The sequence below is a fragment of the Gopherus evgoodei genome, chromosome 2 (assembly GCF_007399415.2).
Source record: "Gopherus evgoodei ecotype Sinaloan lineage chromosome 2, rGopEvg1_v1.p, whole genome shotgun sequence".
Taxonomy (NCBI): Eukaryota; Metazoa; Chordata; order Testudines; family Testudinidae; genus Gopherus; species Gopherus evgoodei.
Genome location: NC_044323.1, coordinates 33,280,835 through 33,308,208, shown reverse-complemented (window position 1 = coordinate 33,308,208; position 27,374 = coordinate 33,280,835). Strand labels below are relative to the sequence as shown.

At 40.5% G+C, this 27,374-nt stretch overlaps 2 protein-coding genes across 7 annotated transcripts in view; one reads left to right on the top strand and one right to left on the bottom strand.

Annotated features, from left to right (window-relative positions):
- The window catches only part of LOC115645525 (protein adenylyltransferase SelO-like), a 54,735-nt gene extending 36,563 nt beyond the window's left edge, over positions 1 to 18,172 (bottom strand). Inside the window, exons 1-12 of the mRNA XM_030550301.1 lie at positions 18,030 to 18,172; positions 15,395 to 15,513; positions 15,059 to 15,187; positions 14,572 to 14,636; positions 14,402 to 14,458; positions 14,205 to 14,303; positions 10,819 to 10,886; positions 7,007 to 7,094; positions 5,633 to 5,702; positions 3,734 to 3,806; positions 2,094 to 2,177; positions 146 to 275 (exon numbers count right to left, since the gene is read on the bottom strand). Of these exons, the coding sequence (XP_030406161.1) occupies positions 146 to 275; positions 2,094 to 2,177; positions 3,734 to 3,806; positions 5,633 to 5,702; positions 7,007 to 7,094; positions 10,819 to 10,886; positions 14,205 to 14,303; positions 14,402 to 14,458; positions 14,572 to 14,636; positions 15,059 to 15,187; positions 15,395 to 15,513; positions 18,030 to 18,090 (1,043 nt within the window). The 5' untranslated portion in view covers positions 18,091 to 18,172. The remainder of the gene's footprint in view (positions 1 to 145; positions 276 to 2,093; positions 2,178 to 3,733; positions 3,807 to 5,632; positions 5,703 to 7,006; positions 7,095 to 10,818; positions 10,887 to 14,204; positions 14,304 to 14,401; positions 14,459 to 14,571; positions 14,637 to 15,058; positions 15,188 to 15,394; positions 15,514 to 18,029) is intronic.
- PDSS1 (decaprenyl diphosphate synthase subunit 1) overlaps positions 18,092 to 27,374 on the top strand; it is a 46,478-nt gene continuing 37,195 nt past the window's right edge. For 2 of the 6 annotated variants that reach the window (XM_030550323.1, XM_030550322.1), the window contains exons 1-4: positions 18,092 to 18,236; positions 23,944 to 24,008; positions 24,852 to 24,975; positions 25,420 to 25,550. In XM_030550323.1, coding sequence (XP_030406183.1) covers positions 18,105 to 18,236; positions 23,944 to 24,008; positions 24,852 to 24,975; positions 25,420 to 25,550 — 452 coding nt within the window. In that variant the 5' untranslated portion in view covers positions 18,092 to 18,104. Of the gene's footprint in view, positions 18,237 to 18,453; positions 18,829 to 23,943; positions 24,009 to 24,851; positions 24,976 to 25,419; positions 25,551 to 27,374 lie in introns of those variants that run through there. The other 4 variants (XM_030550324.1, XM_030550326.1, XM_030550325.1 and 1 more) reach the window with 4 other exon arrangements.

Genomic DNA, 27,374 nt, shown 5'->3' with positions numbered 1-27,374 from the left:
GGTCCATAACATATTCAGAAAATACTTTCTATTTAGAAATCAAACTTCCTAAAAAGATAGCCCCCTTTTCTCTTACACAAATGGCCATTATAGCATAATCTCTCTAGTTCTTTTAGGTGCGAAGATATTTTTAAGGATAACTTACAGCTGCTTTTGTCTGCGATCCAATACAGGTTTTAGAGCTTGTAACAGCTTGTTCAGATTAAACATCCCAACATTTGCTTGGTTTCCTATTTTATACCTCCTTTCATCATCAGATGTGTTTGGAACAAAATCTGTTTGAAACAAAGCATCACATTTCTGCAACAGATTAATTAGAACAAACAACCAAAGTTAAAATATTAAACTAGGCTAATTTTTCATATTTAAACAGCAAACTAATAGAAGTCCTGCAAGCACTAAATATTAACTCAGAGTACTCCGAACACAAGAATATTTATTTACAATGGATTAGCCCGAGATCTAACATTTGCCAGACTAAAGAATACATTCCCAGATGGTCACAAGTGTTGTTTTCCTACTTCAAGACACAGAATAAATTCAGATATTTAAACAGCCATTTTTTTTTTACACTCAGAATGTTTTTCAGTATTCTTTATTATTTATATTAAAGAATCCCTAGGCATCTAACCATATGATATTTAATACTATTAAATATCATATGGTTAGATGCCTAGGGATTCCAGTCTTCCAAACAACAATGTATTTGTACAATGTAATCTAAGTAAATGAGATGCATATATTTTTAAGTAGCCTAGTGACACTAATTATCTGAACATAAATAATATTTCAAAATGTATATAATTATATATTAGCTTCTGAAATATTTAGGGCTAAAATGTCCCAGCACAAGAAATTCCACTTTGAGGAGTGGCGAATAGGCAAATGCATATCCTTCATGAAAGGCATAATGCATCCAGGAGCAAAGGGTAAGCATAGCTACAGCATCAACTTCAGAAAGGATGCAGCATACACTTCTTGTCCAGAACAGGGCCAGCTCTGCTGGTCGGTGTCTATGAGGGCTGTCATCCTGGATCCTCCTTTGTACTCTCTGAGGAAGCTACTACCAGAAGCAATACTAATGGGGATCAGCCTCGGCACTCAGAAGGAAACAAGGACTGTGACTAGGAACAGCATCTCAGAGTTGGTGTCAAATAGGAATTCTACTTTGTTTGATTCATTGTTATTAGAGGTGGGCCCAAAACACTACTTCAAATGCAGTCCCACTCTCCTCCCCAGCCTACCTACATAACTGTGAATTTTGGGAGCTTAGGCACATGTTCAAATCTGAATCCCCAGATCTACATCCATACCTCTAGTTTGGCTTCAGGGAAAGAAAGAAAACTAGAAGAGCCTCTTTTAAGGTTCTAGCTGAGATATGCCCAAGGTGTACAAGATCGATTTCAGGAGATTTTCATCACTTGAGCCTGAAATCTTATGAAAATAGACAGTGAGATTTCAACACCACTGAGGGTGACCCTCAGCCATGATTTGACTTCCAAACCCCAGCCTAAACGTAATGTACATCTGAACACCATCTTCTGGACCTATGTCTATTTATTATAGATAGAGAGAGTAATGTAATTCATGCTTTCAATGAAAGATTTACAGTAGAGTGTTATAATTGGGCAGATTTGACACACACACACACCCCACCCTACGGATTAACAGTTGTGACTGTAAAGTCAAAATGATAAAAGATGACAGATTTTGCTTTTGGCTACTTTTAGCTGTATTCAATTTTTACAGATTTTTCTTGATTTCTGCTATAGCATCTGGGAATCTGATGAATGTCAGTATGAGAGATTCTTTATGGAAATGGGTTTAGTAGTAATATACATTATCTCCAAGTTTTTTAGTGTACAATTTAAAATATAACTTGTGTAATACACAGTAAAACTCTCTGATCTAAAATGCAACTAGATGCACAAAATTTATTTTCTGACCAATGTACATACAGTACACATATGCAGAATCCATGTGCTAATAATGTTAACAACTTTCTGAGCAAACAAAAATTATATAACAACACAATAAGAAGGAATTTCCTGTCCAACAAAAAAGGTATATTCAAATACATGTGCTATACTCACTTGGATCATAGGACTCCATAAAACCAAATGGACCATAATCTATTGTTATGGATAACAAACTGAAGTTATCTGTATTGCACACACCTAGAATTAATCAACAACAAAAATACAACTATCAAAACAATAAAGTTTAGTCTAGACACTTTTATCAAAAGCAGAAAATTTGCTGAAAAGCCTAGATTACGGTGGATCTATCTAAAGTTGGGCCCAGGAGATGAGATTCTGGATTTAAAGATAAATCCCTTGATCTCAACCTTGCAGGCATTTTATATATCAAAACTGAAAACATCTGATGTCTCTGTGATATCTCATCTGCTTTCTATGTCTAGATAGCACTGTCTTTTACTTTCAGTGGCAATATTGAGGAACTATGACTACCTCATGCACATTTGATCAATTATTTTCCTCTCCTTGTGAGTTGTGTGAGCGCTATATTAGCAATATCATGCTGATTCTCCGTATGGGGATAATTCTGAAACAAAGTTTCATAGCATATTGAGAGTACAGTAGTTTTCCAAATAAACAAGCATTCCCATGATGCTGTACAATTAAATCATGTATCAGTGAATTTAGGTACTGATATGGCCCCACCACTGTATAATATAGGATCTAATGAAGGCATCACAAACTCATGCCAATTATATCACACCAACATATGGTCTCTGAATATATTACAAAACATTATTACATGCACTAGTGCTACATCAGTGCAACTGTCTTTCAAAAAGCACTGTATTGTATCGTCTAAAGTGTTCACTTTAAAAAAAATCCAGTAGACTGACCGAAATAAGTAATATCGATACAACCGTGTTCTGTGCCTCTAACCAGCAACCCTTCTTAAAGAATTTTTTGAGAAGCCCATGTACTATGCCAGTCTTTTGCCTCTTCCTAATCTGTCTCACTTTGAAAATCAACACATCTCTTGAATCTGTCAGAGAAAACTTGCAGAAGTGCTAAACAACACGGGTATTGTTGTAGGTAAAAATGCCAAAAAGTTTGAAATAAAGGACAAAAAAAAAAGAATTAAACATGACAAAGCAAAAGCCATTATTAAGTATATGTAAGGACCTTCATTTCTGATTTTTACGGATCTCTACCAAAAAATCCCCAGGTTTTAAAAAAGCTAATTTTTTTTGGTTTTTACTGATTTTCACCTGAACTTTGAATCCTTAAGAAAATCCAATACATTATATTAGATAAATGTGTTAATGTTAATAATAAATTAATCTAAGTGTAAGCGTGGGGCCGTCTGTTAAAGGCAATGTCCTGGAAGATACACACACGGATGCATGCACACATGTGCATATACCTATGTACTGTTAATATACAATTCATGAAATAAATCACAGCACTAAACTATTTTAAACTTTCAATACTCTTACTTTTCTCTACTTGTTGCTATTTGTCCTCCTGTGACCCCAGCATTAACCTTGATAATTACCAAAAAAACTGTGAAGTTAGTTTTTTGCACTGTTTTTAACTTTTTTAATTTTTTTTTACTGGTACATTCTAGGGAATTTAAACAAAACAAATACCAAAACTGAAAGGCTTTGAGTTTATTATGGGTAAAGGGATATTTAACAGACCATAATATTTTACAATTACCACACCAGTAATTTAATTGAGCTATCATTGCTTACCATGAGCAAAGCCCACTGACATCCACAATGCAATCAGATTTGCAGTCTCCAATACCACTCTAGAGAAAAAGTCCTGAAATCAAATATATTTTTTACTTCAAACCCTTTCATTAATAAATACGGACAAACAGTATGTTATCAAACATATAATTTATTTAAAAATAACAATTGGCGCATAATACTGTTTTCTTTTTAATATTTGGGCACATATTTTTTATGCCTGTCAGAACTTTTACATGGCACTCTCAATGAGTTGGCTGCATGATGATCTTATCCAAGAACACCTAGAGCTGTGTGACAATGCACAAGTTCAGCTGCAATAGCAATAATGCTAAAACCAAAGTGTTATATTAATGATATTGCATTTATTTAGGATACAGCATGATCCTGCACTCCATCACTAGTCTATGGTTAGTATATGAAGGGCATAAGGGGAACAAACATTAATGGAGAATGGGATATTACCATAATAAATATCAGATGGGTAGCTGTGTTAGTCTGTATCCACAAACACACCGAGGAGTCCAGTGGCACCTTAAAGACTAACAGATTTATTTGAGTATAAGCTTTTATGGGTAAAAAACCCACTTCTTCAGACGCATGGATTGAAAATTACAGCTACAGGCACAAATATATATTGGCACATGAAGAGAAGGGAGTTACCTTACAAGTGGTACATGTACATGGCAGAGGTGCATTGCTGGCACATGATGGCATATATAACATTAGTAGACATGCAGGTGAATGAGCCCCTGATGGTGTGGCTGGGTCCTATGATGGTGTCACTAGAGTAGATATAGGGACAGAGAAGGCCATGAGGTTTGTTGCAGGGGTTGGTTCCTGGGTTAAGTGTTTGTGGTGTGCAGTTGCTGGCATTTGCTTCAGGCTGGGGGGCTGTCTGTAAACGAGGATTGGCCTGCCTCCCATGGTCCTACAGTATGCCAACATTTTTATGGCTGACTTAGGACAACATTTCCCCAGCTCTCGTCCCCTAGCGCCCCTCCTCTACTTATGCTACATTGATGACATCTTCATCATATGGACCCATGGGAAGGAGGTCATTGAAGGATTCCACCTGGATTTCAACAATTTCCTGCACATCTACTAATATGTGATATATGCCATCACATGCCAGCAATGCCCCTCTGCCATGTACACTAGCCAAACCGGATAGTCTCCACGGAAAAGGATAAATGGACACAAATCAGACATAAGGAATGGTAACATACAAAAGCCAGTAGGAGAACCTTTCAATCTCCCTGGTCATTCAATAACAGATTTAAAAGTAGCCATTCTTCAACAAAAAATGTCAGAACAGGCTTCAAAGAGAAACTGTAGAGTTACAATTCATCTGCAAACTTAACACCATCAATTTGGGCTTGAATAGGGACTGGGAGTGGCTGGCTCACTACAAAAGCATTTTCCCTCTCTTGGTATTGACACCTCCTCCTCAGTTATTGGGAGTGGACCACATCCACCCTGACTAAATTGGCCTTCAGCATTGGTTTTCCACTTGTAAGATAACTCCCTTCTCTTCATGTGCCAATATTTATGCCTGTAGCTGTAATTTTCACTCCATGCATCTGAAGAAGTGGGTTTTTTACCCACGAAAGCTTATGCCCAAATAAATCTGTTAGTGTTTAAGGTGCCACTGGACTCCTCGTGGTTTTCACAATAAATATGTTTGCGTAAAGTAAGAGGCAGGAAAAGACAATCTTCATACTTGAAGGGAGAACTGTGAGAATATTGAAGAATAATATTTGCAAACATCTGTTTGAATAAAAACTGCAGGCCCACTTCAGTGATATTTGCAACATTTTAATTTATTTTTATATTCTTAATACAAATTATGTTTCGTTGGCAATATGTATGCAAAGTAAAAGTCTCTCTTATACTCACCAAATATCTATTTGAATCATTCATGTTTACTGATGGGAAATGTTCTCGTATGACAAAGTCTAGCAGTGTCCTGAAAAAGTGAAGCAAGAGTTCTTTAAGCAAAACCAGTAAGTTTAGGACTGATGTGCCAAAGAGATGACTAATCATTCTTATTCTCCACATTAAAGGGCTGATCAAAGCCCACTGCAGTCAATAAAGAAACACCCATTAAATGCAATGGGTAAGACCCTAATGGAATCCGTTAGCAATAAACCTTAATATTTCACACACAGAACATGATTATAAGCCGTCACATTATGTTAAAACTCCTCCAAGTATTAAATTCTCTGACTAGAGCACAATACTTGATTATATGCCTGTATAACATTTTCTGATAAACTGGTTTGGTTATAAGAAAAAATCACTACCAGGCAAAGTTCTGAGCCAAGTTTCTCCACACAGAACATTTTTATGGCTGAATTATAAACCCTTAGAAAAAACAGCTATTTACCACTGTATAATATGGTTCTTCAATAACTGCCTATATGGTCCTGACAGCAAGTGACATGCAGGTCCTAGGTGCCTTGGAACTTTCTCAGAAACTGTTGACTGGGACTGCACACATATAAACTAAAATCCTATACAGCACAGCCTCAACCATAATTCAGTTCATTCCACAAATCAAAAATCTGCTGTAAGATTCCAAAATAAAGGGGACAGAGGACAGGCAGCATGGATCCAGGAAGGCAATCAACTTAACAACTGCTTACTATGGTAAGTAACTGCTATTTCTTCTTTGAGCACTACCTGCATAAGTCCCTACTGTAGATGATTAGCAATCAGTCTATAGTTTCAAAGGAGGAAGATCTGAGGAATTTTACTTGATTCAAGATCACAGAACAGCTCTCTTAAACTGAGCAACAAAACTGCTTAAGGGACAACATATTTAATGATGAGAAAACTATAGTATTGTTAAAAAGCCTATAATAGTTCTGCAACAGTTTGTTACCCACAAACATTATTCCCTTTTAATCCTGCATGCTGCTGGAAAATACATATTGCAGAATGTACTTCTGTTGTTGTTATATTTCATATTTATATTACAGCAGCACACACAGGCCCCTATGAAAACTTTTACAAACTGAAGCCTTGATCCTACAAAAATGTATATAAAAGCCTGTGAGAATGTTTTTGCAAGGTCAAGGCCAAACAGCTAAATGCAGCCCTTACCATGAATATCTGGCATTTGAATCTTTATTAAATAGTATGTCTTTCCTTATAAGTAAATAGCAAAATCAGGTGAATCAATCCAATAAGTGATCACCCTAAATTACTACTGTACATACATGTTTGAATAGGTTTTTATTGATATTACTATGAAGATTTCATTCTAACCTTTGCAAGTCCAGTTCCCCAGAATGAGCTAAAATTTCCAAGGAACCTATACGAAACCACGATTGGGCAACACGCAGGACTATTGCACCTTAAACATAAACATATATGTTAAATTTAAATAGAGTATTAGCAAGATAAGACATCCAATGCAGCAACAAGAATATATATTACATATATGTATGTACGTACACACACACAAATGTGCATGTATATATACACACACACACACACACACACACACATGCATTTTTATAAACAGACAAAACAACTAAAAACCAAATATGAGTGTGTGTGCATTAAATCACGCACAAATATTTTAACAGTTTAATTTGCTTGAAAATGACTGACACATATAAACGCATTTAAAAAGGAACAGGGGCTTATATGACATAGAAAATTGTGCATTTAATTCCAAGAAGAAAAAGGGGGAAATGAGTAAGAAACAAAACAATGAAAAGGAAAATAGAAGAGACAAAAGAAATGAAACAGAGGGAGTGAAGGGCCTAAATTTCAAAAGTGATTAATGGTTTTGGGTCCCTATTCATTTCTGAAAATTTAAGCCTAGACACACACAAATTAAAGGTTCAAGAAAAAGCATCCAGTCAGAAATAGCATCACCAGTCACTCAGTGCTAATTCAAACAGAGGAATGTAGCAGGATTGTTATGGAGGGCCCTAATCAACTAACTTAAAGCAGAGAAATAAGACAAACATACTAAAATAATAAAATGGGGAAAGAAAAATCTTCTTTGGGCATTGCTATGTTCCAGATTTTTCCATTAATATACTGCAAGTTGCATACCCCTTAGAATCATAGAATATCAGGGTTCGAAGGGACCTCAGGAGGTAATCTAGTCCAACTCCCTGCTCAAAGCAGGACTAATCTCCAACTAAATCATCTCAGCCAGGGCTTTGTCAAGCCTGACCTTAAAATCCTCTAAGGAAAGAGATTCCACCACCTCCCCAGGTAACCCATCCACTGCTTCACCACCCTCCTAGTGAAATAGTTTTTCCTAATATCCAACCTAAACCTGCCCCACTGCAACCTGAGATCATTACCCCTTGTTCTGTCATCTCCTACCACTGAGAAGAGTCTAGATCCATCCTCATTGAAGCTCCCTTTCAGATAGTTGAAAGCAGCTATCAAATCCCCCCTCATTCATCTCTTCTGCAGACTAAATAATCTCAGTTCCCTCAGCCTCTCCTCATAAATCATATGCTTCAGCCTCCTAATCATTTTTGTTGCCCTCCGCTAGACTCTTTCCAATTTTTCCACATCCTTCTTTTAGTGTGGGGCCCAAAACTGGACACAGTACTCCAGATGAGGCCTCACCAATGCCGAATAGAGGGAAATGATCCCATCCATGGATCTGCTGGCAATGCCCCTACTTATACAGCCCCAAATGCCGTTACCCTTCTTGGCAACAAGGGCACACTGTTGACTCATATCCAGCTTCTCATCCACTGTAACCCCTAGGTCCTTTTCTACAGAACTCCTGCCTAGCCACTTGGTCCCAAGTCTGTAGCAGTGCATGGGATTCTTCAGTTCTAAGCTCAGGATTCTGCACTTGTCCTTCTTGAACCTCATTAGATTTCTTTTGGCCCAATCCTCTATTTGTTTAGGCCCCTCCGTATGCTTCCACAGTAGGGATAGCAGGGAAAGAAAGAGAGGATTTAAATGCAGCCATTTAAGTCTTATCCTAATATCACGAGATCTGTAGAAGCAGGGCTCAGGTCAGAAGCAAGTGGAAAACAATAGAATAGTCAGTGTGACCTAGCCTTGAGATAACGATGTTTGAGAAGAGAAAGTGAGAAAATACTGGAATAGATAGCAAACAGCCTAAATAAAATGCAGATGTTTTTAATTAATGAATGTCACAAAGAGGTATAAATGCTTGTGTGATTTTGCTTGTACTTTGGAGAAACTGAGGCAGAGATGCTCTCCGTCAGCTGTGTTCTTCCCTTGCAATTGCCTGTCCTGAATAAAGCTGTCTCTGATTTTGTTGCTTCCAACCTCAGAATGGAATTCATTTCTTCCATACTACCCTGCAGCGTATCTATCACTTCTCCCAGTTTAGTGTCATCTGCAAACTTGCTGAGGGTGCAATCCACGCCATCCTCCAGATCATTAATGAAGATATTGAACAAAACTGGCCCCAGGACCAACCCTTGGGGCACTCCTGTTGATACCAGCTGCTGACTAAACATTGAACCATTGATCATTACTCATTGAGCCCAATGATCTAACCAGCTTTCTATATACTTTACACTCCATTCATCCATCCCATACTTTAACTTGTTGGCAAGAATACTTAGAAGACTGTATCAAAAGCTTTGCTAAAGTCAAGGAATAACATGTCCACTGCTTTCCTCTCATCCACAGAGCCAGTTAGCTCATCATAGAAGGCAATCAGGTTAGTCAGGCATTACTTGCCCTTGGTGAATCCATGCTGACTGTTCCTGATCACTTTCCTCTCCTTGAAGTGCTTCAAAATTGATTCCTTGAGGACCAACACCATGATTTTTCCAGGGACTGAGGTGAGGCTGACTGGCTGGTAGTTCCCCAGATCCTCCTCCTTCCCTTTTTTATAGATGGGCACTATATTTGCCTTTCTCCAATCATCTGGGACCTCCCCCGATTGCCACGAGTTTTCTAAGATAATGGCTCTGCAATCACATCAGCCAATTCTCTCAGCACCCTCGGATGCATTAGAACGAGCATGTCCAGCTTTTCTAAATAGTCCTTAACCTGTTCTTTCACCACCAAGGGCTGCTCACCTCCTCCCCATGTTGTGTTGCCCAGGACAGCAGGCTTGGAGCTGACCTTGTCTGTGAAGACTGAGGCAAAAAAAGCATTGAATCCATTAGCTTTTTCCACATCCTCTGTCACTAGGTTGCCTCCCTCATTCAGTAAGGGGCCCACACTTTCCCTAACCACCTTCTTGTCAGTAACATACCTGCAGAAACCCTTCTTGTTACTGTTAACATCCCTTGCTAGCTGCAACTCAAAGTGTGATTTGGCCTTCCTGATTTCACTCCTGCATGCCTGAACAATATTTTTATACTGCTCTCTGGTCATTTGTCTAATCTTGCACTTCTTAAACACAAAAAAGAAGCTTACAAGATCAGCAAGGATTTCACTGTTAAGCCAAGCTGGTTGCCTGCCATATTTACTATTCTTTCTACACATCAGGATGGTTTGTTCCTGCATCCTCAATAAGGATTCTTTAAAATACATCCAGCTCTTCTGGACTCCTTTTCTCCTCTTCCAAACCATTTCCACTGGAAGATATTGAGACTACCCTCTCGTCTCTCCTTTCATTCCTGCCCTGCCCCCAAACCCTTTTCCTCCAACATACCCACTTTTATTTGCGATAAAAATTATAAGCAATTTCAGCTTCTCTCTTTAATATCTTTTCTGCTATCTCCCTACCTTAGTTAGAGAGCTACTTTTTTGTAGCAATAATTAAGTTAAGACTAAGGTTACCATATTTCAGGTTCCCAAAAAGAGGGCACTGCTGGAGAGGAACTCTATGAAAATTCCCCCTTTACCTCTTCTGTTGTGGCCAAATTTTGAAAGAGAAGACACATATGCAGGTCAGGTATGCCACATCAACAGCAGCCTTGACCACAGGAATTTTAAATTAAGAAACATTTTGGGGCTGATTTCCTCAGGAGGAAGTATAGTATCTAAATAAGGACTCTCTGGAAAGGAGATGATTTGGTGCATATTTTCTTACTAAAAATAAAGTGCACTTTCCAAGTACACAATGCAAAAAAATCACTGGAGAATATTTTAAATGCACTGATTACCTCTTTCTTTTTTAACACTCCCATTGTAAAACTGGTCTCTCCACACATCATCATTACTTACAACTAAGCTGTAAGAGAAGATAAAAAGCCATGGAAGTTGTCTCAGCAAAAATATTTTGCAAGTCACATTTTACAATCGTATTTCATTTTAAGGAAGAAAGAAAAGATGAATAGTTGGTGTGCTGGTATGATTAAGTCTTTAGAATGATGTAGGCAGGTGACAAGATGTGGCTACAGCTTATTACCTTATCCTCCAACCCCACAACCCATCCTTTGTCTGTTTCTTTCATCTGTGCCATATTGTCATAATCTTAAATTGTGAACTCTGGGGCAAGGACTGTCTTTTTTAAAAATTTATGCTGTACAGCACCTAGCATGGTTGGGATTCTGACTATTGACTGATACTGTTGTAAAATAAACAACAATAGTTTCAGACTCCCAGCTGACTGAAAGAAAATTAAAAACCAAAAACTAACATCACAATGTAGGTTTCTATCTTCACTCAAACCAGTGCTACCATACTAGTGGTCTCACCCACAACTTTCCCCTATATTAAAAAAAAAAATCCACAAAACTGAAATCTCCCCACTTTGGGTACTGAGAAACCCTATCCCCTTCAGATAAAAATCCAGACTCCCTCATTTGCCTTACAAGACTCAAACCTCCTTCTAGCCATATATATGGATTTTGCCATGTGCCCTAAAGGCAAAACAAGATGGATTATTTCCGGCAAGGGTTTTAGAGAGTCAATTTCAAAGTCAAAGGACCCTCATGGTGAACTCCCTGTCAGGAGTTCCTTGCTAACCTTTTATGTACGGTAACTCAGTGGATTTTACATAGACACTGTCTACATTAGCCTTTTTTCAGAAAAAAATTTCATTATTTCTAAAACTAGTACAGCTCCATTCATAGGCGCTGACTTTGGAGCACCCATGGAAAAAAAGTAGCAGATTTTTAGCACTCACCAGCAGCCAGTTCTCTCCTACGCCCCATCCCTCATGCCTCCAACTTGCCACGATCAGCTGTTTCGCGGCATGCAGGAGGCTCTGGGAGGGAGGGGACATGGAATGCTCAGGGGAGGGGGCGGAACTGGGCAGGAAGAGGTGGAGTGGGAGTGGGAAGGGGTGGGGATGGGATGAAGACTTGGGGGCAGGGTGGAGGTGAGGCCTGGGGCAGAGTGGGAGCAGGAAGAGGCAGAATGGAATTGGGGGTTTGGGGGAAGCAACTGGATGGGGCCTGGGATGGAGCGGGGGGTTGAGCACCCCCCAGGCCCGTAGGAAGCTAGCTCCTATGGCTCCACTAGTGGTAGCAACAGTGAGACCAATAGCAAAGATGGCAGCTGCCAGGGTTTTTATCCACTGTGTTGGGTAGACCTGCCCACCCCCTTCCCAGAATGAGGAAGGGGCCACCATGGGGCCATGGCTTCATCACTTTTTCCTGCCTTCAGTGAGTGGTGGGGGGAAGGGGAGGAGAGGAGTGAGCAGACGGGGAGGTCTTGGGGGATGAGGCAGAGTGAGTGTGAGAAGAGGTGGAACGAGGGACAGGCCTTGGTGAAAGAGGGAGAGTGGGGACGCATGGAGTGCGGCACCACCCTTTTCTATGGAGCATCACTTTTGGTGCGTCAAAGATAGCAGCGGGTAGGCATGCCTATAGAGGGGTGACTCATGCCACATCTAAGGGATTTCCCCGTGCCTAGCCAGCCTTTTTTAGGGAAAGCTAAGCCTCCTCTGGTTTCTTATAAACGCTGCCCTACATTCTGAGTAATGAGGCTGTATATAGGTAAGGTGAATTTCACCCTGAATCCTTATGCAAAATAAAGATCAACCTACAGGTGGGTTCACCCCACTAACTTCATGTGTTGTTTTCCCAATTAGAAGCCCCAGAATATGACTGCAGTAGTGCCAGATGAAGATATTTTCTCCATCTGGCACTGCTGCAGATGTAGACTGCAACTTCCAGTTGGGAACATAGCATGTGAAGTTAACGGCATGAACCCACATGTAGGATGTTCTTCTTGGCTGAGTTATATCGCCCTTTCCCAAATTTCTGTCAAGAACTTTGTAAATGAATTAAAATTGTTGAGACAACAGTTCCCTAGTGGGAAGAATATGGATATCAGCTAGGTTTCTTCAAGTGAAAACTTTGTAAAACAAGTCTGGTGGAACAAGTCTACAGAACAGCTTTATACAGTCACTTCAGTGACACTTTACCAACTTGCCAAGTATAGTCGGCTAAGGAATATTTTCTATACAGCAGAATTAGTGCACACTTAAGGAATAATGTTTGACAGTATCTCTGAAGTGAACAATTTGTCAAGATAACAGTAAAGGAAGGACATAACCTTGTCATAGGCTCTCACACTGATGTCCACAAAGATTTGTGGTTTTGCATCAATTACTGACACTTTGGGACCTTTTGTTGAAATGAGTGAACAGACCTTCCAACATGTTATCTACAAACACTGCACTCCAGCAGAGCAAATGTGTTAAAACGAATGCTAGAGAGATTCGCAGGCACTCTGCAAGGGTAGAAACCACAAGAGTTTGCATTGTAACAGCTGAATACAATGCATTTGCTGTTGAATGTTTACTTTCTGTGGACTCTGAAACACGAGCCCCCAGACATGACCAACTCACATGGAACACAAAATAAATGTCACAATTTTAACCAGACATCTTGTTTACTTTGTGTATATGATAATATTTGCAGATTGTCATTTTCACCTTTTTTTCATGCATAGTGATTCAGGCTCTGATCCTGTAAGGACTTACACAGGTGCTTATATATATATGAAGTGGGGGCATATTACTTATAGGTTCAGGACCTGAGTCAGTTAGTTCACCCTGCTCCTTGTGCAAGTCTTTCATACAGAAACAGGTGAGAGTAAAAAAAAATTAAATAGAAATTGTGATACTAATACCAGGCAATGGAAGGGGAAGTTAGTGGCAGGTGTTATTTCTCAAATTAATTTTAACTCATTTTTGAGAGCTGAGTAGATTTCAAGTTGATGGTGTCCCTTTAAAACACAACCCTCTCTCACCCTCCCTTGTATCCATGCACAGCTGTTCATCCCATAACAGAGAAAAGTTATAGCAAATAGTAGCATCAACAAAAATGTATTTGCAAATTACTTCAAAGGCAAAAGTGAATTAATCTGTAATGAAAATTCTCAAACCTAGCATTCATTAAACAGTTTTACCAATCTCAAAAAATGGAGGGGTATATTTTGGCACTAGTTGTAACTCTGCATTTAGAAAAAAATCTCTAAGATCTCTAAGAGATTAGCTACTCCACTTCACTGATGCATAGCTCAAGCCCAATCCCAAAACTCAACTTCATAGTTTCCATAAACTTGAATGTTGCAAAAGAGAAAAGATGGGTAATACCTAGCTGCTCTGCTTGTAGGAATTCCAAGGTAGTGCATGGCCTCACTGCACAAAAATTCTCGCACAGAGGAGCGAAGCACAGCTCTTCCATCACCATTTCTACAGAGAATAAATGGGTTTGGACTATTTTGTCTTCTGTTTTAAAATATGTAGAAAAAACATCAAACTTCTGTCTGTGTGAATTAACTGTACTGTACCTTGAATATGGAGTTTTTCCTGAACCTTTCAACTGTAATTCCCATCTCTCACCATACCTACAAAAACAACAGTAGTATTTATGATGATACATACTGGGATACCCACGTCAACCAAATACTAAGGTACATAAAGAGCTATATGATCATTTTAAAAGTAAAGCATGCTTTACCTGTTTGTATACACTCCAAGCAAGTGGGCTCTTCCATCACCCAGCTGACCTGCCCAACTACCAAACTAACAAGAACAGAAATTTTAAAAATGAAGTCATTTTCTTCTTGCTATCATTTACATGTTGGGACATCATTAACAAATATCTTAACATGACCTATATGATACAAATAATGCTATAGTTGCTCAAGTAATCATTAAGGGATTGATTCCACAAACTGTTTCAACATAATCCTGCACATGCTTACTGTTCGTTTACTGTTGAAGATTTACTGAAGTTAATGGGTGTACTTATAGGAGGAAACTAACCAAGATTTACAATTCCCTCCTTTTCTGTCTGTTGTCCCTTACACAAAACAAAATATAAAATTACAATCTAGCCCTTAATGAGCACTGAATTTTTTACAGATTCTCAAGACATAATTCAAATGGTAAAGGTCAGCACATAAATGCATATTATCATGTGGAAGAACAGGTATTATTGTTACCTGATGGCCTCCATACCTATGGGCCAGAGGAATAGATCCTAAAACCACTTTCCCACCACTGACAAGCTGGAGAAAATCATCTGTTTCTTTGACAGATACATCAAGGTCCAAAATACCTTCCAGAACATCCTGAAAAGCAGAAATTATATAACATTACTGAAGTTCTGATGGCAGTGAGATTTGTTCATGCTATTCTTTGAGTTCATAAGAGACACCGCTAAAATGAAGGTCCACGATATACATAATACATTTTTTGTTCAAAATTTTCTATTAATTTTAAAGATACATATTAATAAAACAGGAACACTATATTCTAAGAAATAAATAAAATCTAACCTTTGAAACTGCTACAAGAAGAACTCTGGATATAAAAGGAGTAGGGTAGGCTACTGAAAAAATGCAGTCTCGTACTTTACGAATTGAGTTTTCTGGAATAGTATCAACAGGCAGCATAGCTGTAAAAAATCCAATGAACCTTTTAAAAAAAGGTTATGAATTAACCACATTATTATAGATATATTATTTCCCCTAAAGACAAAATAAAAATAGAAAACATAGGGCCAAATAAACAGTAGAACTGAAATGTATCCATATTTTTGACAGTAAGGGCTGGATCCTCATCTGTCTACAGTGTAAAGCAGACAAGCAGTTTATACTACTTATGCCCTCCAAAACAAATCTGGGGTCAACTGGTGGTCAATTTACTCCCCCCCCCCATGCAATTTAGAGAAGCCTCAGGGCTCCTACAAATTACACACAGTCGTAATGGCCACTAAGGGTACGTCTACACATTAAAGAAAAACCCGTTCCTGGCCCTTGCCAGCTGACTTGGGCTCTGGGTGCATGGCATCTGCATTGCTGTGTACACGCCTGGGACTGGGCTGCAGCCCAACCTCTGGGACCCTCCCACCCTGCAGGGTCCTAGATCTTAGGCTCAAGCATGAGCCTGCAAACCTATACAGCAATAGAACAGCCCCCTAGCCTGAGCCTCGCGAGCCTGAGTGGGCTGGTACGGGCCAGCCGTGGATTTTTCTTTGCTGTGTAGACATGCCCTAAAAGGCCATTCCAGCTGCCAGGAATTCCCCAAGTGTAACCGCACCCTCTTTCCCCCACAATCAAAGTCACCTATGCAATGAAGCAACACAATTGAAGCCCCTTATAGAGTCCATAAGCATAGGTGGCATATAGCCAGAATACTGATCTGGAGATTCCTCTGTGCAAGAGTGATCCCAAGATAGCCAGTTAGCCAACTGTAAGTCTGCTTTGCATAGTGCAAAGCAGCCATAGCAGGGCCCATACTCTATGGCTCTTGCTGCAGAATAGCTGTCCACTCCTGGTGAGAGAGACAGAAGTGCAGGAATAGCATGTTTTATGACAAAAAACTAGAGTTAAAAGTAATCTAACATTTTCCATGGATTTTTGCTACAGTAATTTAACAATCCTTCGCTAAATGTACCTGTGTTAAATTTCCTAATAGACATTTCCACAAACAATATACAGTAATTGTTAATTAAATATTTATAACACTTGACATTTGTTTCTAGAAGTGTTATTCAATACTGCCACTGAAAAATCTGTTTTGGGTGGCCGTCAAAAAGTGCACTTTTGTTTGTTTGTTTTTTACAATCACATGCAATTTTAGTATCTGAGTAGGTTACCCCTGCAGTTTGATGTTACAATATATTATTGCACGCAATTCTGTAGACGCCCAATTTTGCATTAATACACAACTGAGACAGCCCTAGTCCTTCACTGGATAAGTGGCATTGTTTAACACAGTTACAAATCTCTAATACAAAGATAAAAGGAGTAAACAGCTTGCTGTGGCCAATATTGGTTGTAATTTTTAAGGTAGTACACGAGCTTGACACTGTCTCTCCCTAACCACCAAATCCAGTTCTTTACAAATAAAGTTGCAGGCAAATTTAAGCATTTTAACACCGAGCACAGTCCATCAAACAAAAATATTTGTGCAATATATAATGTACCTATGAGGCTTTCTGAAGAAAGGCTCCACGTACTAAAACTATTGCTTTTCTTTTTCTTTCACAATAACTTGGTCAAGGTTGACTTATTGCTGAAAGGACGCACGTGGTGGAAACTTTCTGCTGCACCTATGGAATCCAGGAGGCAGCATCCAGCCTGACAGATCAGCACCACCCAGGTGAGCAACCAGGGGACTCCATGGGGCCTGGACATATTGACACTGGAACTTTGCTTTAAAGATTGTCAGTCACTACACACCCAGGAATCAAACAGTAGCAATGTTACCGGAAGCTCTTCTTCTGCAGGAAAGATCCTTCAGCCAGGGAAACAGCTCATTAAAGTCACACTAGATGATCACAATGGTCTCTCTAATATATTAATTATAAACTAGAGATATTTTCTTCCCTCCCTCTTCATTTCTCTAGCCCCATCTATTCTACAAGTGGCAAGTTGCCTATTGTTCTGAAAGGGTTTTCCCGAACTGCTCAAAACTGGTTTTCAGGTGACCTGGTTGTACCCGAAACGGCCTGGCCTGGAGAAAGTTCTCCAAAAACATTTAAAAAACCTGATGGCCTGACCATCCCACCGGGCTCAGCTGCATGACCCAACACAGGCGTCAGGCTCAGTCCAGAAAACAGACCTCGCGCCCGCAGAGAGTGTGTGACTCACTCCCAGCCCAGGGCGCAAGATGGCTCACAGACGGGAAGGCGGCAGGCACAGGCCCTGCCCCAGGCGCGGCCTGGCCAAAACGGGGCTGCGCTTCTACGTCCCGTCACGCCAAGGAAGCACTTGGCATTGGGAATTCTCTGTCTGCCCCCGCCCCGCTGGACCCCCATGTGGCTACCGCGGGCTGGGCGGTGTCTTTTTCCGGGACCCCCTTGGCTGCAGGGGTGCGCGACTCCCCGTAGGGCTGTAGATGGGGCCTGGCTGCCCCTCACCCTCCCCACGTATCCCCGCCGCGGCGCCACCCCTCCGCTGGCCGGACCTGCCCGCGGGGGAAAGGGCGGCGGAGCAGCGTTTCCGGGTCGCGGCGGGGGCGGCAGCATCTCTGGGACACGCCATGGCCTTGTGGTGGCGGCGCTGCTGCTTCTCTCGGGCGCCCGCGTTCGGCTCCCTCCGGAGCCTGATGGAGGCCGCCGGGCCGCGACTCGGCTCCGGGTCCCGGGCGGGCTGGGCCGTGGGGGGAGCCGAGGTGAGCGAGCCGGGGCTGCGGGCAACTAGAGGTCACAGGGAATGAATGGGACCCGCGGGGTGGGGCGTGTGGTGGGAGGGGCGCCGGGCTACGGAGCGTATGGGTCATGGGGGTGCGAGGGGCACCGGGTTGAGGGGTCATGGGGTGCGAGGGGTACTGGGCAGGCAGGCTGGGGGCATGAAGTGCAAGGTAAGGAGGGAGGAGCATGTGGCGTGCAGGGGACATGGATGGTATGTTCAGAAGGAGAAGAGCATATTGAAATGTTTTATACGGTACAGAGGGCAGGGGTGTTCAGAGTGGGGGTTGCTATGTGAGGACTGGGGTACCAGGTTGGTGGGTAGGTTTGCAGTCGGTGAAAGACACATGTGAACGTGTGCAGACATATGCTGTTTGTGAAACAGTTATAGAAGGTGGTAATCTCAAGCCCTCACCTTTTCTGGGAGAACGGTGCCCAGTCAATCATCTGACAGCTTCTATTGTACCCACAAGGAACTGCAGATAGCTTCCAGGCCTAAAAGCTCTCAAAATGGATGTGCTGTAACCTTCCACGTGAAAGTAGCTTCCTACTACTACTTTACTTCTGACCCAAAATGTAGGTCTTTCTGTACTTACAGAATTATTTATAATTGATTGTATTGAGAGGTAGTGAAAATTTTAATACATTTCATTAACAAATTAACATTCCCCTGCATTATTGCACTGCATATATGCTTAATTTTAGTAATGCCTGAAAGTGAAATTGATTGAAAACAGTGACTAATATATTTTCAGAGCTCAAGTGAGAGAAATTAGAAGTTTTAAATTAATTTTAATTTTAATGTAATAGTAATATTAGTTTCTAAGAAACTTCTTTAAAAAACAACCTGATAGTATCCCTTTCATTTGCTTAAAAAAAAGTTTCAAGGGTAATTAGAGAATGTCATAAGACTTGGTTTGGTAATGACAATTTTTATATTTGCCTTATGACTGTTTAGATTTTAAATACTGTGCAGTGACCCAAATACATGTTTGATTTGTTTTTTTTATTACTTTTGTGAATATATGAGGGTGTGATTAGATTTACACAGAACTGATTAAGTAAATGGTCTGTTTGCTGGTATCTGTAATTCAGCAGGGGTCTTGGTGAAGTAACCAGAAGCTAAGGCCTTGTCTACACTGGCAGAGGCATGTAGGGTATGTGTAGCTACACACCCCAGGCAAAGCAGGAAAGCAGCAGGGAAAGGCTGCGGTGGGTTAAGGCTCTGGAAGTGGGACACTATACTGCTATTTTTAGTGTGGGAAGTACTGCTTGGGTGTGTAGAGAATCACATAGGCTATATATGTACTCTAGGTATGTCTATATTCTTGTCGCTTTAGTGGTGCCTCACCCATGCCAACTGGGCATGCAATCTCTTGTACTCTACATGCTGCCATAAGTGTAGACATACCTCAAGACACTGTTGATCACTTTACTAATGTGTAAATTGAGATAGACCAGAATTCAATAAAGGTGGAAATGCAGAAGAAAACTGTATTTAAAGAAAAAATGTTGTTTTCTGGCATTCAGAATGAGTGGAAGTTATTTCTTACATCTATAATTAATATAAAACTAGACTGATTTGTTTTTAAAGTAGTTTAATAGATTAGACACAAATGCAAAGGTCCCGGTCTTGCAAACATACATACTAAACTTTAAGCACAAGTTAATCACAGCCTGAATTAAGATTCTCTCAGCTTTTCTTTCCCTGCAAAGGGGTGGGGGATTTCTTTTCCCCTCATCCTTGATCCTCCTTACTATGCCCTGAAACAAGACTACTCATGCTAAATTAAAGTCTTTATGGGTTCGGGACTCGTTTTGTTGTGGGGGAAGACCCTAAAAAGGTTTTCCTATAGTTGTGTTAGGAGAACTAGGCTAATTAACCAGTGTTTCATTACCAGCTATAATTTGAGTTTGTTTGGCAAGAAAATACAGTTTTCACATTTTTGTAGTCAAAATGAGAGAGGGTTTTTTGTTTTTTTTTTTAAATTATGGTTGTGTTTTAGGTCTCTCTCTCAAGGTCAAGTTGTTGGCTTTACCTGCACTAAGGCCTGGTCTACACTATGTGTTTAAACTGATTTTAGCAGCGTTAAACCAATTTAACGCTGTACCCCTCCACATTACGAGGCCCTTTATATCGATATAAAGGGCTCTTTAAATCGGTTTCTGTACTCCTCCCTGACGAGAGGAGTAGCGCCAAAATCGGTATTACCATATCAGATTAGGGTTAGTGTGGCTGCAAATTGACGGTATTGGCCTCCGGGCGGTATCCGACAGTGCACCACTGTGACCGCTCTGGACAGCAATCTCATGCAGTGGCAAGGTAAACAGGAAAAGCCCCGCGAAATTTTGATTTTTATTTCCTGTTTGCCCAGCATGGAGCTCTGATCAGCACGGGTGGCAATGCAGTCCCAAATCCAAAAAGAGCTCCAGCATGGACCGTGCAGGAGATACTGAATCTGATTGCTGTATGGGGAGACAAATCTGTTCTATCAAAGCTCCGTTAAGAAGACGAAATGCCAAAGCGTTTGAAAAAAAAAATCTACAGGCTACACAGTGCTGCGTGACAAGCATAAGGGAAGCCAGAGACTCAAATGGACACTCATGGAGGGAGGGAGGGGGTACTGAGGACTCCAGCTATCCCACAGTCCCCAGCAGTCTCCGAAAAGTATTTGCATTCTTGGCTGAGGCTCCCAATGCCTGTAGGTTCAAACACATTGTCCGGCGTGGTTCAGGGAATAGCTCGTCAATTTACTCTGCCCCCCCCCCCACGTGAATGAAAAGGGAAAGAAATCATTTATTGACTTCTTTCAGTGTCACCCTATGTCTACTGAATGCTGCTGGTAGACGTGATGCTGCAGCAGTGAAGAGAAGTATCCGCTCCTCTCCCCTCCCCGGTGGCAGACGGTGCAGTAGGATTGGTAACCGTCCTTCTTATCAACCCGTGAGTGCTCCTGGCGGCTTCAGGTGAGGCTGGCCGGGGGGGCCTGGGTGAAATAGGGAATGACCTCCCGGTCATTCCCAGTAGATGGTACAGAACGGCTGGTAACCGTCCTCATCATAGCAACTGGGGACTGAGCTTCAGTCAGCCCCCTCCCTTTCATATGAAAAGAAAAGATTCTGTACTGCCTGGACTATCATAGCAGTGGGGAGCTGGGAACCTCTCCCCACACTGCTTAATGTCCTGCCTGGACTATCATAACACGGGGAGACTGCCTCCCCCTCATTTTATGTCACTAAAAACTCAGTGTTTCTTATTCCTGCATTCTTTATTACATCATGACACAAATGGGGGGGACACTGCCACGGTACCCCAGGAAGGTTGGGGGAGAAGGGAAGCAACGGGTGGGGTTGTTGCAGGGGCACCCCCCGTGAATGGCATGTAGCTCATCATTTCTGCGGGATCTGACACAGAGCAGCTGTGCTCTCTGATACACTGCTTCTCTAGTACATTTTCCCCATATTCTAGGCAGGACTGACTCTATTTTTAGAAACCATAAAGGAGGATTGACTCGGGGAGTCATTCCCAGTTTTGCTTTTGCGCCGCCAGCCGATCTCAGCCAGGGGCACCCATGACAGCAGCAAACAGCACAGAAGGACAGATAACCGTCATCTCATTGCCAAATTACACTGGCAGCAGACAGTACAGAACGACTGGTAACCATCTCTGCTATCATGCAAAAACAAATGAATGCTGTTGTGTAGCGCTGGAGTATCGCCTCTGTCCGCGGCATCCAGTACACATACGGTGACTGAAAAAAAAAAAAAAAAGCTGAACGGGCTCCATGGTTGCCATGCTATGGCGTCTGCCAGGGCAAAAGGGCGTGAAATGATTGTCTGCCGTTGCTTTCCCGGAGGAAGGAATGACTGACGACATTTACCCAGAACCACCCGCGACAATGATTTTTGCCCCATCAGCCACTGGGCTCTCAACCCAGAATTCTAAGGGGCGGGGGAGACTGCGGGAACTATGGGATAGCTACAGAATAGCTACCCACAGTGCAACTCTCCGGAAATCAATGCTAGTCTCGGACCATGGACACACACCGCCGAATTAATGTGCTTAGTGTGGCCACGGTGCACTCGACTTTATACAATCTGTTTTATAAAACTGGTTTATGTAAAATCGGAATAATCCTGTAGTGTAGACGTACCCTAAGAAATGCTGGCTGTATTGATTGATTGGTATGTGTGACCTGAGGTTAAAAAATAAAATAAATTGTCTCCAGTGCCTCAGTTTCTCATATAAACCACCAGATAGTCACTGCATCTCATGCTGCATTTTGAGGAAAACACTTAAGTAATTAGCTACATGCATTGTTCCTGACGTGCAATTTGAGGGGCTAGGGAAGCAAACTTTTCTTATCAGACATTTTGTGACACTTACAAGGAGACGAGACACCAGTTGTCCACTGAAAGAGACTGAAATCATGGATATGTCATAGTAGCAGTTCCAGCTGCTGCAACTTTATTTGCAAATGCCCTTATCGGGGGCAGGATTCACAGCGAGTCCTGTGGCATTAGTATTTTGATCTTTAGTGGGAATTGTGCTGATTTGAATGTTCACTTCTTGTCTAGGCCTGACTTCTTTATCTTTTCCAGGAAGGGTGGGTAGATGGTGAGGGTTTGGCACCTGTGCAGTATTCTTTCTTAGGACATGTCTACACTTACCTCCAAAGCAATCGATCCAGTGGGGGTCGATTTGTCGTGTCTAGTGAAAACACGATAAATTGACAGCTGAGCGCTCTTCAGTTGAATCCAGTACTCCACTGGAGCCAGAGGCACAGGCGGAGTCAATAGGGGAGCATCAGCAGTCGACTTACCGCAGTGAAGATCTAAGAGTAGATTTAAGTACATCAGAGTAGATCTAAGTACTTCAACTTCAGCTACGTTATTCACATAGCTGAAGTTGCATAACTTAGATCGATTCCTCCTCCTCCCCCAGTGTAGACCAGGCCTTCCTGTGCACAAGGGACTACGGTAGGAGGCATGCTGATTTAAAACCTCTTTAGGGGAAAGCAGAGGATGCACACTTCTTTTTTTTTTTTTTTTTTAATTAGTGTAGCAGTTCCTGGAAACACACCTCTACCTCGATACAACGCTGTCCTTGAGAGTCAAAAAATCTTACCACATTATAGGTGAAACCGTGTTATATCGAACTTGCTTTGACCCACTGGAGTGTACAGCCCCCTCCCCCCCAGCACTGTTTTACCGCGTTATATCCGAATTCGTGTTATATTGGGTCGCGTTATATCAGGGTAGAGGTGTACCAACATGGGTCATGCTAGCAGCTCTTATCCTTTGACAGCTCAACTCAGATCTACTGGCAAGATAATGAGCCATTGCAAGGAGACTTTGCCTCCCCTGAGTGCACAAACTGGGTCTTGCTAGTACAGCTTTCAGATATCGGTTAGATAAATGGTGCCTCCCTGGTTCTTCCCTAGTGACTAGAAGGAGTAAGTTCAGTATTCCTGTGTGCAGGAGTCAGCTTATCAAGTAGTTAACTGGCAATATATATGTACATACCACATCATGTAAGGAAACAATTGCAATACTGCCTTTTTTACAACTCTCTAGCTACATGAGGAAATACTGGAACAAAATATTAATGAACACGTATTAATGATCATATAGTTCCACTGAATTTAAAGATTTTGATTTCAGAGTAAAAGTAGTCTTTTCTTTCTGCAGATGCATTATTTTCTGGGGAGAAGTTCAGTTTTGTCATTTCCGAAAATTCGTAGTATATTTTTGCGGTAAGTTGAAGCTCCATATTGCTAGGTAACAACGAAAGTAGGTAAAGAAATAATTATATTAGGTAGATTGCATATGTGAAGTTGTGGATTTTAAACTGTAATGCTTTGGTTACTAAAACAGACTGTAAAATGAGATGATTCACCCTAGTGTGTACAAGACCAATTTAATATATAGGTCATATTACATTTTCTGTTGATGTGGCACGCAGGTAGACTGAAATGCTCCCATCACGAAAAACTTGCAGCAATGAAAAAAGCTCAGGTAATGTCCTGAGGTTGAAATAGAGGAAACCTAATGTGTGGGTATAACCTCTGGGATCCTCAAGGAAATTAGGCTCATTTGCTATCGATCCTGGCATATCCAGAAAGAAGCTCTGACTCTTTTTATTGCTCAGCCTCTGTCCTATCTGGAGGACTGAATTTGATGTAGACATGGTTGGCCAGAGTGACTAGCTGCATAGAGTGTAGAGTATATTCAACTCCAAAATAGAAACCACTTTCTTAAGAAAAAAAGGATGGTAAAGTCATTCTGTTGACACCAAATTGCAGGTGTTGACTACACCTTCAAATTGGCTGTCAAGGAAAGAAAAACAAAAATTGCATTGCTAAAAAAGTCCTCTCTAGTTTACTGAACACATTTTCTCAAAATGCTGCATTTTACACATCACTCTAAAATCTGTGTCACATTTAACATATCCTGACATGTAGCCATGTTTAACGTCTCACTGCTGTCTGAAAGTATTTTTGGAGAGGCAAGAGCCTTCATGAATTTTCTGTTGTGTAAAGTCAGGAAAAAAAGCCATTTTTAACAATCTTACTTCCTTTGGATCATATTGTTGCCAGGTTTCATTATACAACAACCTCACTACCATGCAGCTGTAGTAAAACAGTTACTGATGAAAAATTCAAGGATCCTTTTAAACTTGGTCGGAAAGACTTGAAGAATCTGTATGAGGATATTAAAAAGGTAGGAGATTTTGGTGAATGCTTTAGGACAATGTAATGATTCTGACATTGAAAACTGTTAAATGCAACCATCAGGTTCCCTTTAAAGTTTACCAAAACTCTAAGCAAAGTAACTGAAGGAAGATTTCTCTTGATAGTCTACATGTATTGCTGTCACGTGATCTCCTCTAAATCTAAAATGAAGGGGAAGAGGAAATTGTTGCGTAAGTGATGGAAGCAGAAAAATGACTCTCTGTTTCCACTATCTAGAGTACTTCACTGTTCTTAATCTTTTTTTTCCCCAAGTCATGAGGAATAGTCTTATGAATCGTCATAAAACCAATTCCAACATAAATTGGAGGGAGAAAAACCAAACAACTAGCTAAGAGGATTTGAATGCATGTTCCTAACCTGTAATCCAGGTTGATTATGTATCTTTGAAAGTAATACATTGTTCTGTTTACAGGAATTACTTGTATCTACAGCAGAACTTAGAGAAATGTGTGACTATTACTTTGATGGAAAAGGAAAAGCCTTTCGACCAATGATTGTGGTGCTAATGGCAAGGGCGTGCAATATTCACCATAATAACTCCGGGTGAGTTCCTGGTCTTGAAATATATTGGTATGGACAAATAGAAACTCTAAGTAAGATTTTTCGGCCTATCATTCTTTAAAATTTCACAAAATTTGTCTAGTGACTTCATCAAAACAATAAGGTGAACTTCAATTTTATTTGTACATTAAGTACATTTTACACTCACAAAACAATGGTCTCTTTTGTGGAACTGAATAAATATTTTTTGGTGAACTTTTCCAATAGAATGTGAAATGTACAGTTGTAGTTATGGAAGGGAAAGAGAGAATCCCCAGTCCTGGTATTTGTGAAGACTTTGATCATAGTCATATCTTGTAATATAAATAGTTTGTTACTATACGTACCACCCAGTGAACCAGTTTACACTTCACCCAAACTCGATTTAATCATGGTTTTCTACATAAAAGGGCATTCTTGTTGGTTGTTATAATCACAACTCAGAGATTAAATTTAGGTTTCATTTTTAGAAGGTACACACTATACATTTTTTAAAGTGATTTATTTTTGAAAACTTTTCAGATTCGTTGTATCAGAAAATCAAGATTGGTTATTTCATTACCAAAAGTAATTGAAGCAGATATTTATGAAATCACTGGGAACTATCTCTACTTCAACAGTTTGATCATTAATATTTGGAGGATTTTCTTGCCATGCTGTATTTGAAGGAGAGCATCACCAGACAGACATTTAAATTTGTTTTATTTAACTAAAACAACAATGTTAAGTATTCTGGATTTTTTCCTTCAACAACAAACATATAATATTTTAACAAAACAAGCATATGTCTCTCGCTTTTCACATTTATCTCTAGACTTCTTGTCCAGATCTGTTCCGCCCTCAACAGTCTTCTGTTTATGGAACTTTTTGAAACTTTGTACTTTTAGAGAGAGTTAAGGGTTTGACTGTATGTACACGAATTTGCAAAGGGACAATAGGATTGAGGTCTGTTATTTCTCACCTCTACATATTTATTTTAAAACATTTTTGCTGTTAACAAGCATGTTATCTCTGGAGACGCAAATCCACAGTTGGAGAACTGCAAAACTAAGCATCTCTGATGGTATCTTCTAGACTGAGCACTGAGTCCCATTGGGTAGATAGAAAGATTAACCTAAATAAGATATATAGAAGCTCCTGGAATCCCATAAGATTAGATCCCTAATCCATGAACTATTGGAAGTCATTTTACAAAACTTTTCTTAAAACATCATGTGAATATATTGTCTCATACTATAGAATTAGAATTTCTAATCCCTATTCCATGATGAGATATCTTTGAGCTATAATGTATCTTAATTAAAACGATCTTTAGATAAGATTTTTCCTCAAAAAGCATTTTATCAAAAAAAATCAGATTTTTATTTGTTTGTATATTTTTAATCCAGCCTGGTTGGTGACCACCTCAGTGCTTGGCATACTTTTCTCTGGCTGGTCTGACACTTCTCTCAGTATATCAGCCTCCTTTTTTTTTTCCCTTGGAGGTATAGTTTCTAATTGGTCTTCCAGAATTAACTGGAAATACGAAGGAACCATAAAGTGTCAACAGCATTCGCTAGAAAAAGGCGTGCCGAACTTAATCCATGTTTATCCTGCTTGTTGCAATTTCTGTACGGCACATGGGCTTGCATGGACAAGACAGTGGGAAGGGAACTGCACACACCTTTCTTACTATAATCCAATCTCAGTGCAGGTGATTCAGTAATGCAACACTGACTCTGCGACCTCATAATCCAAGTACTATGCAATAGGTACATGCCGACAGGGACAGGGAGAGGATGCTGCTGGAAGTCCTTAGTCAGAATCCTGCATGCAGGTGGCCTGGGA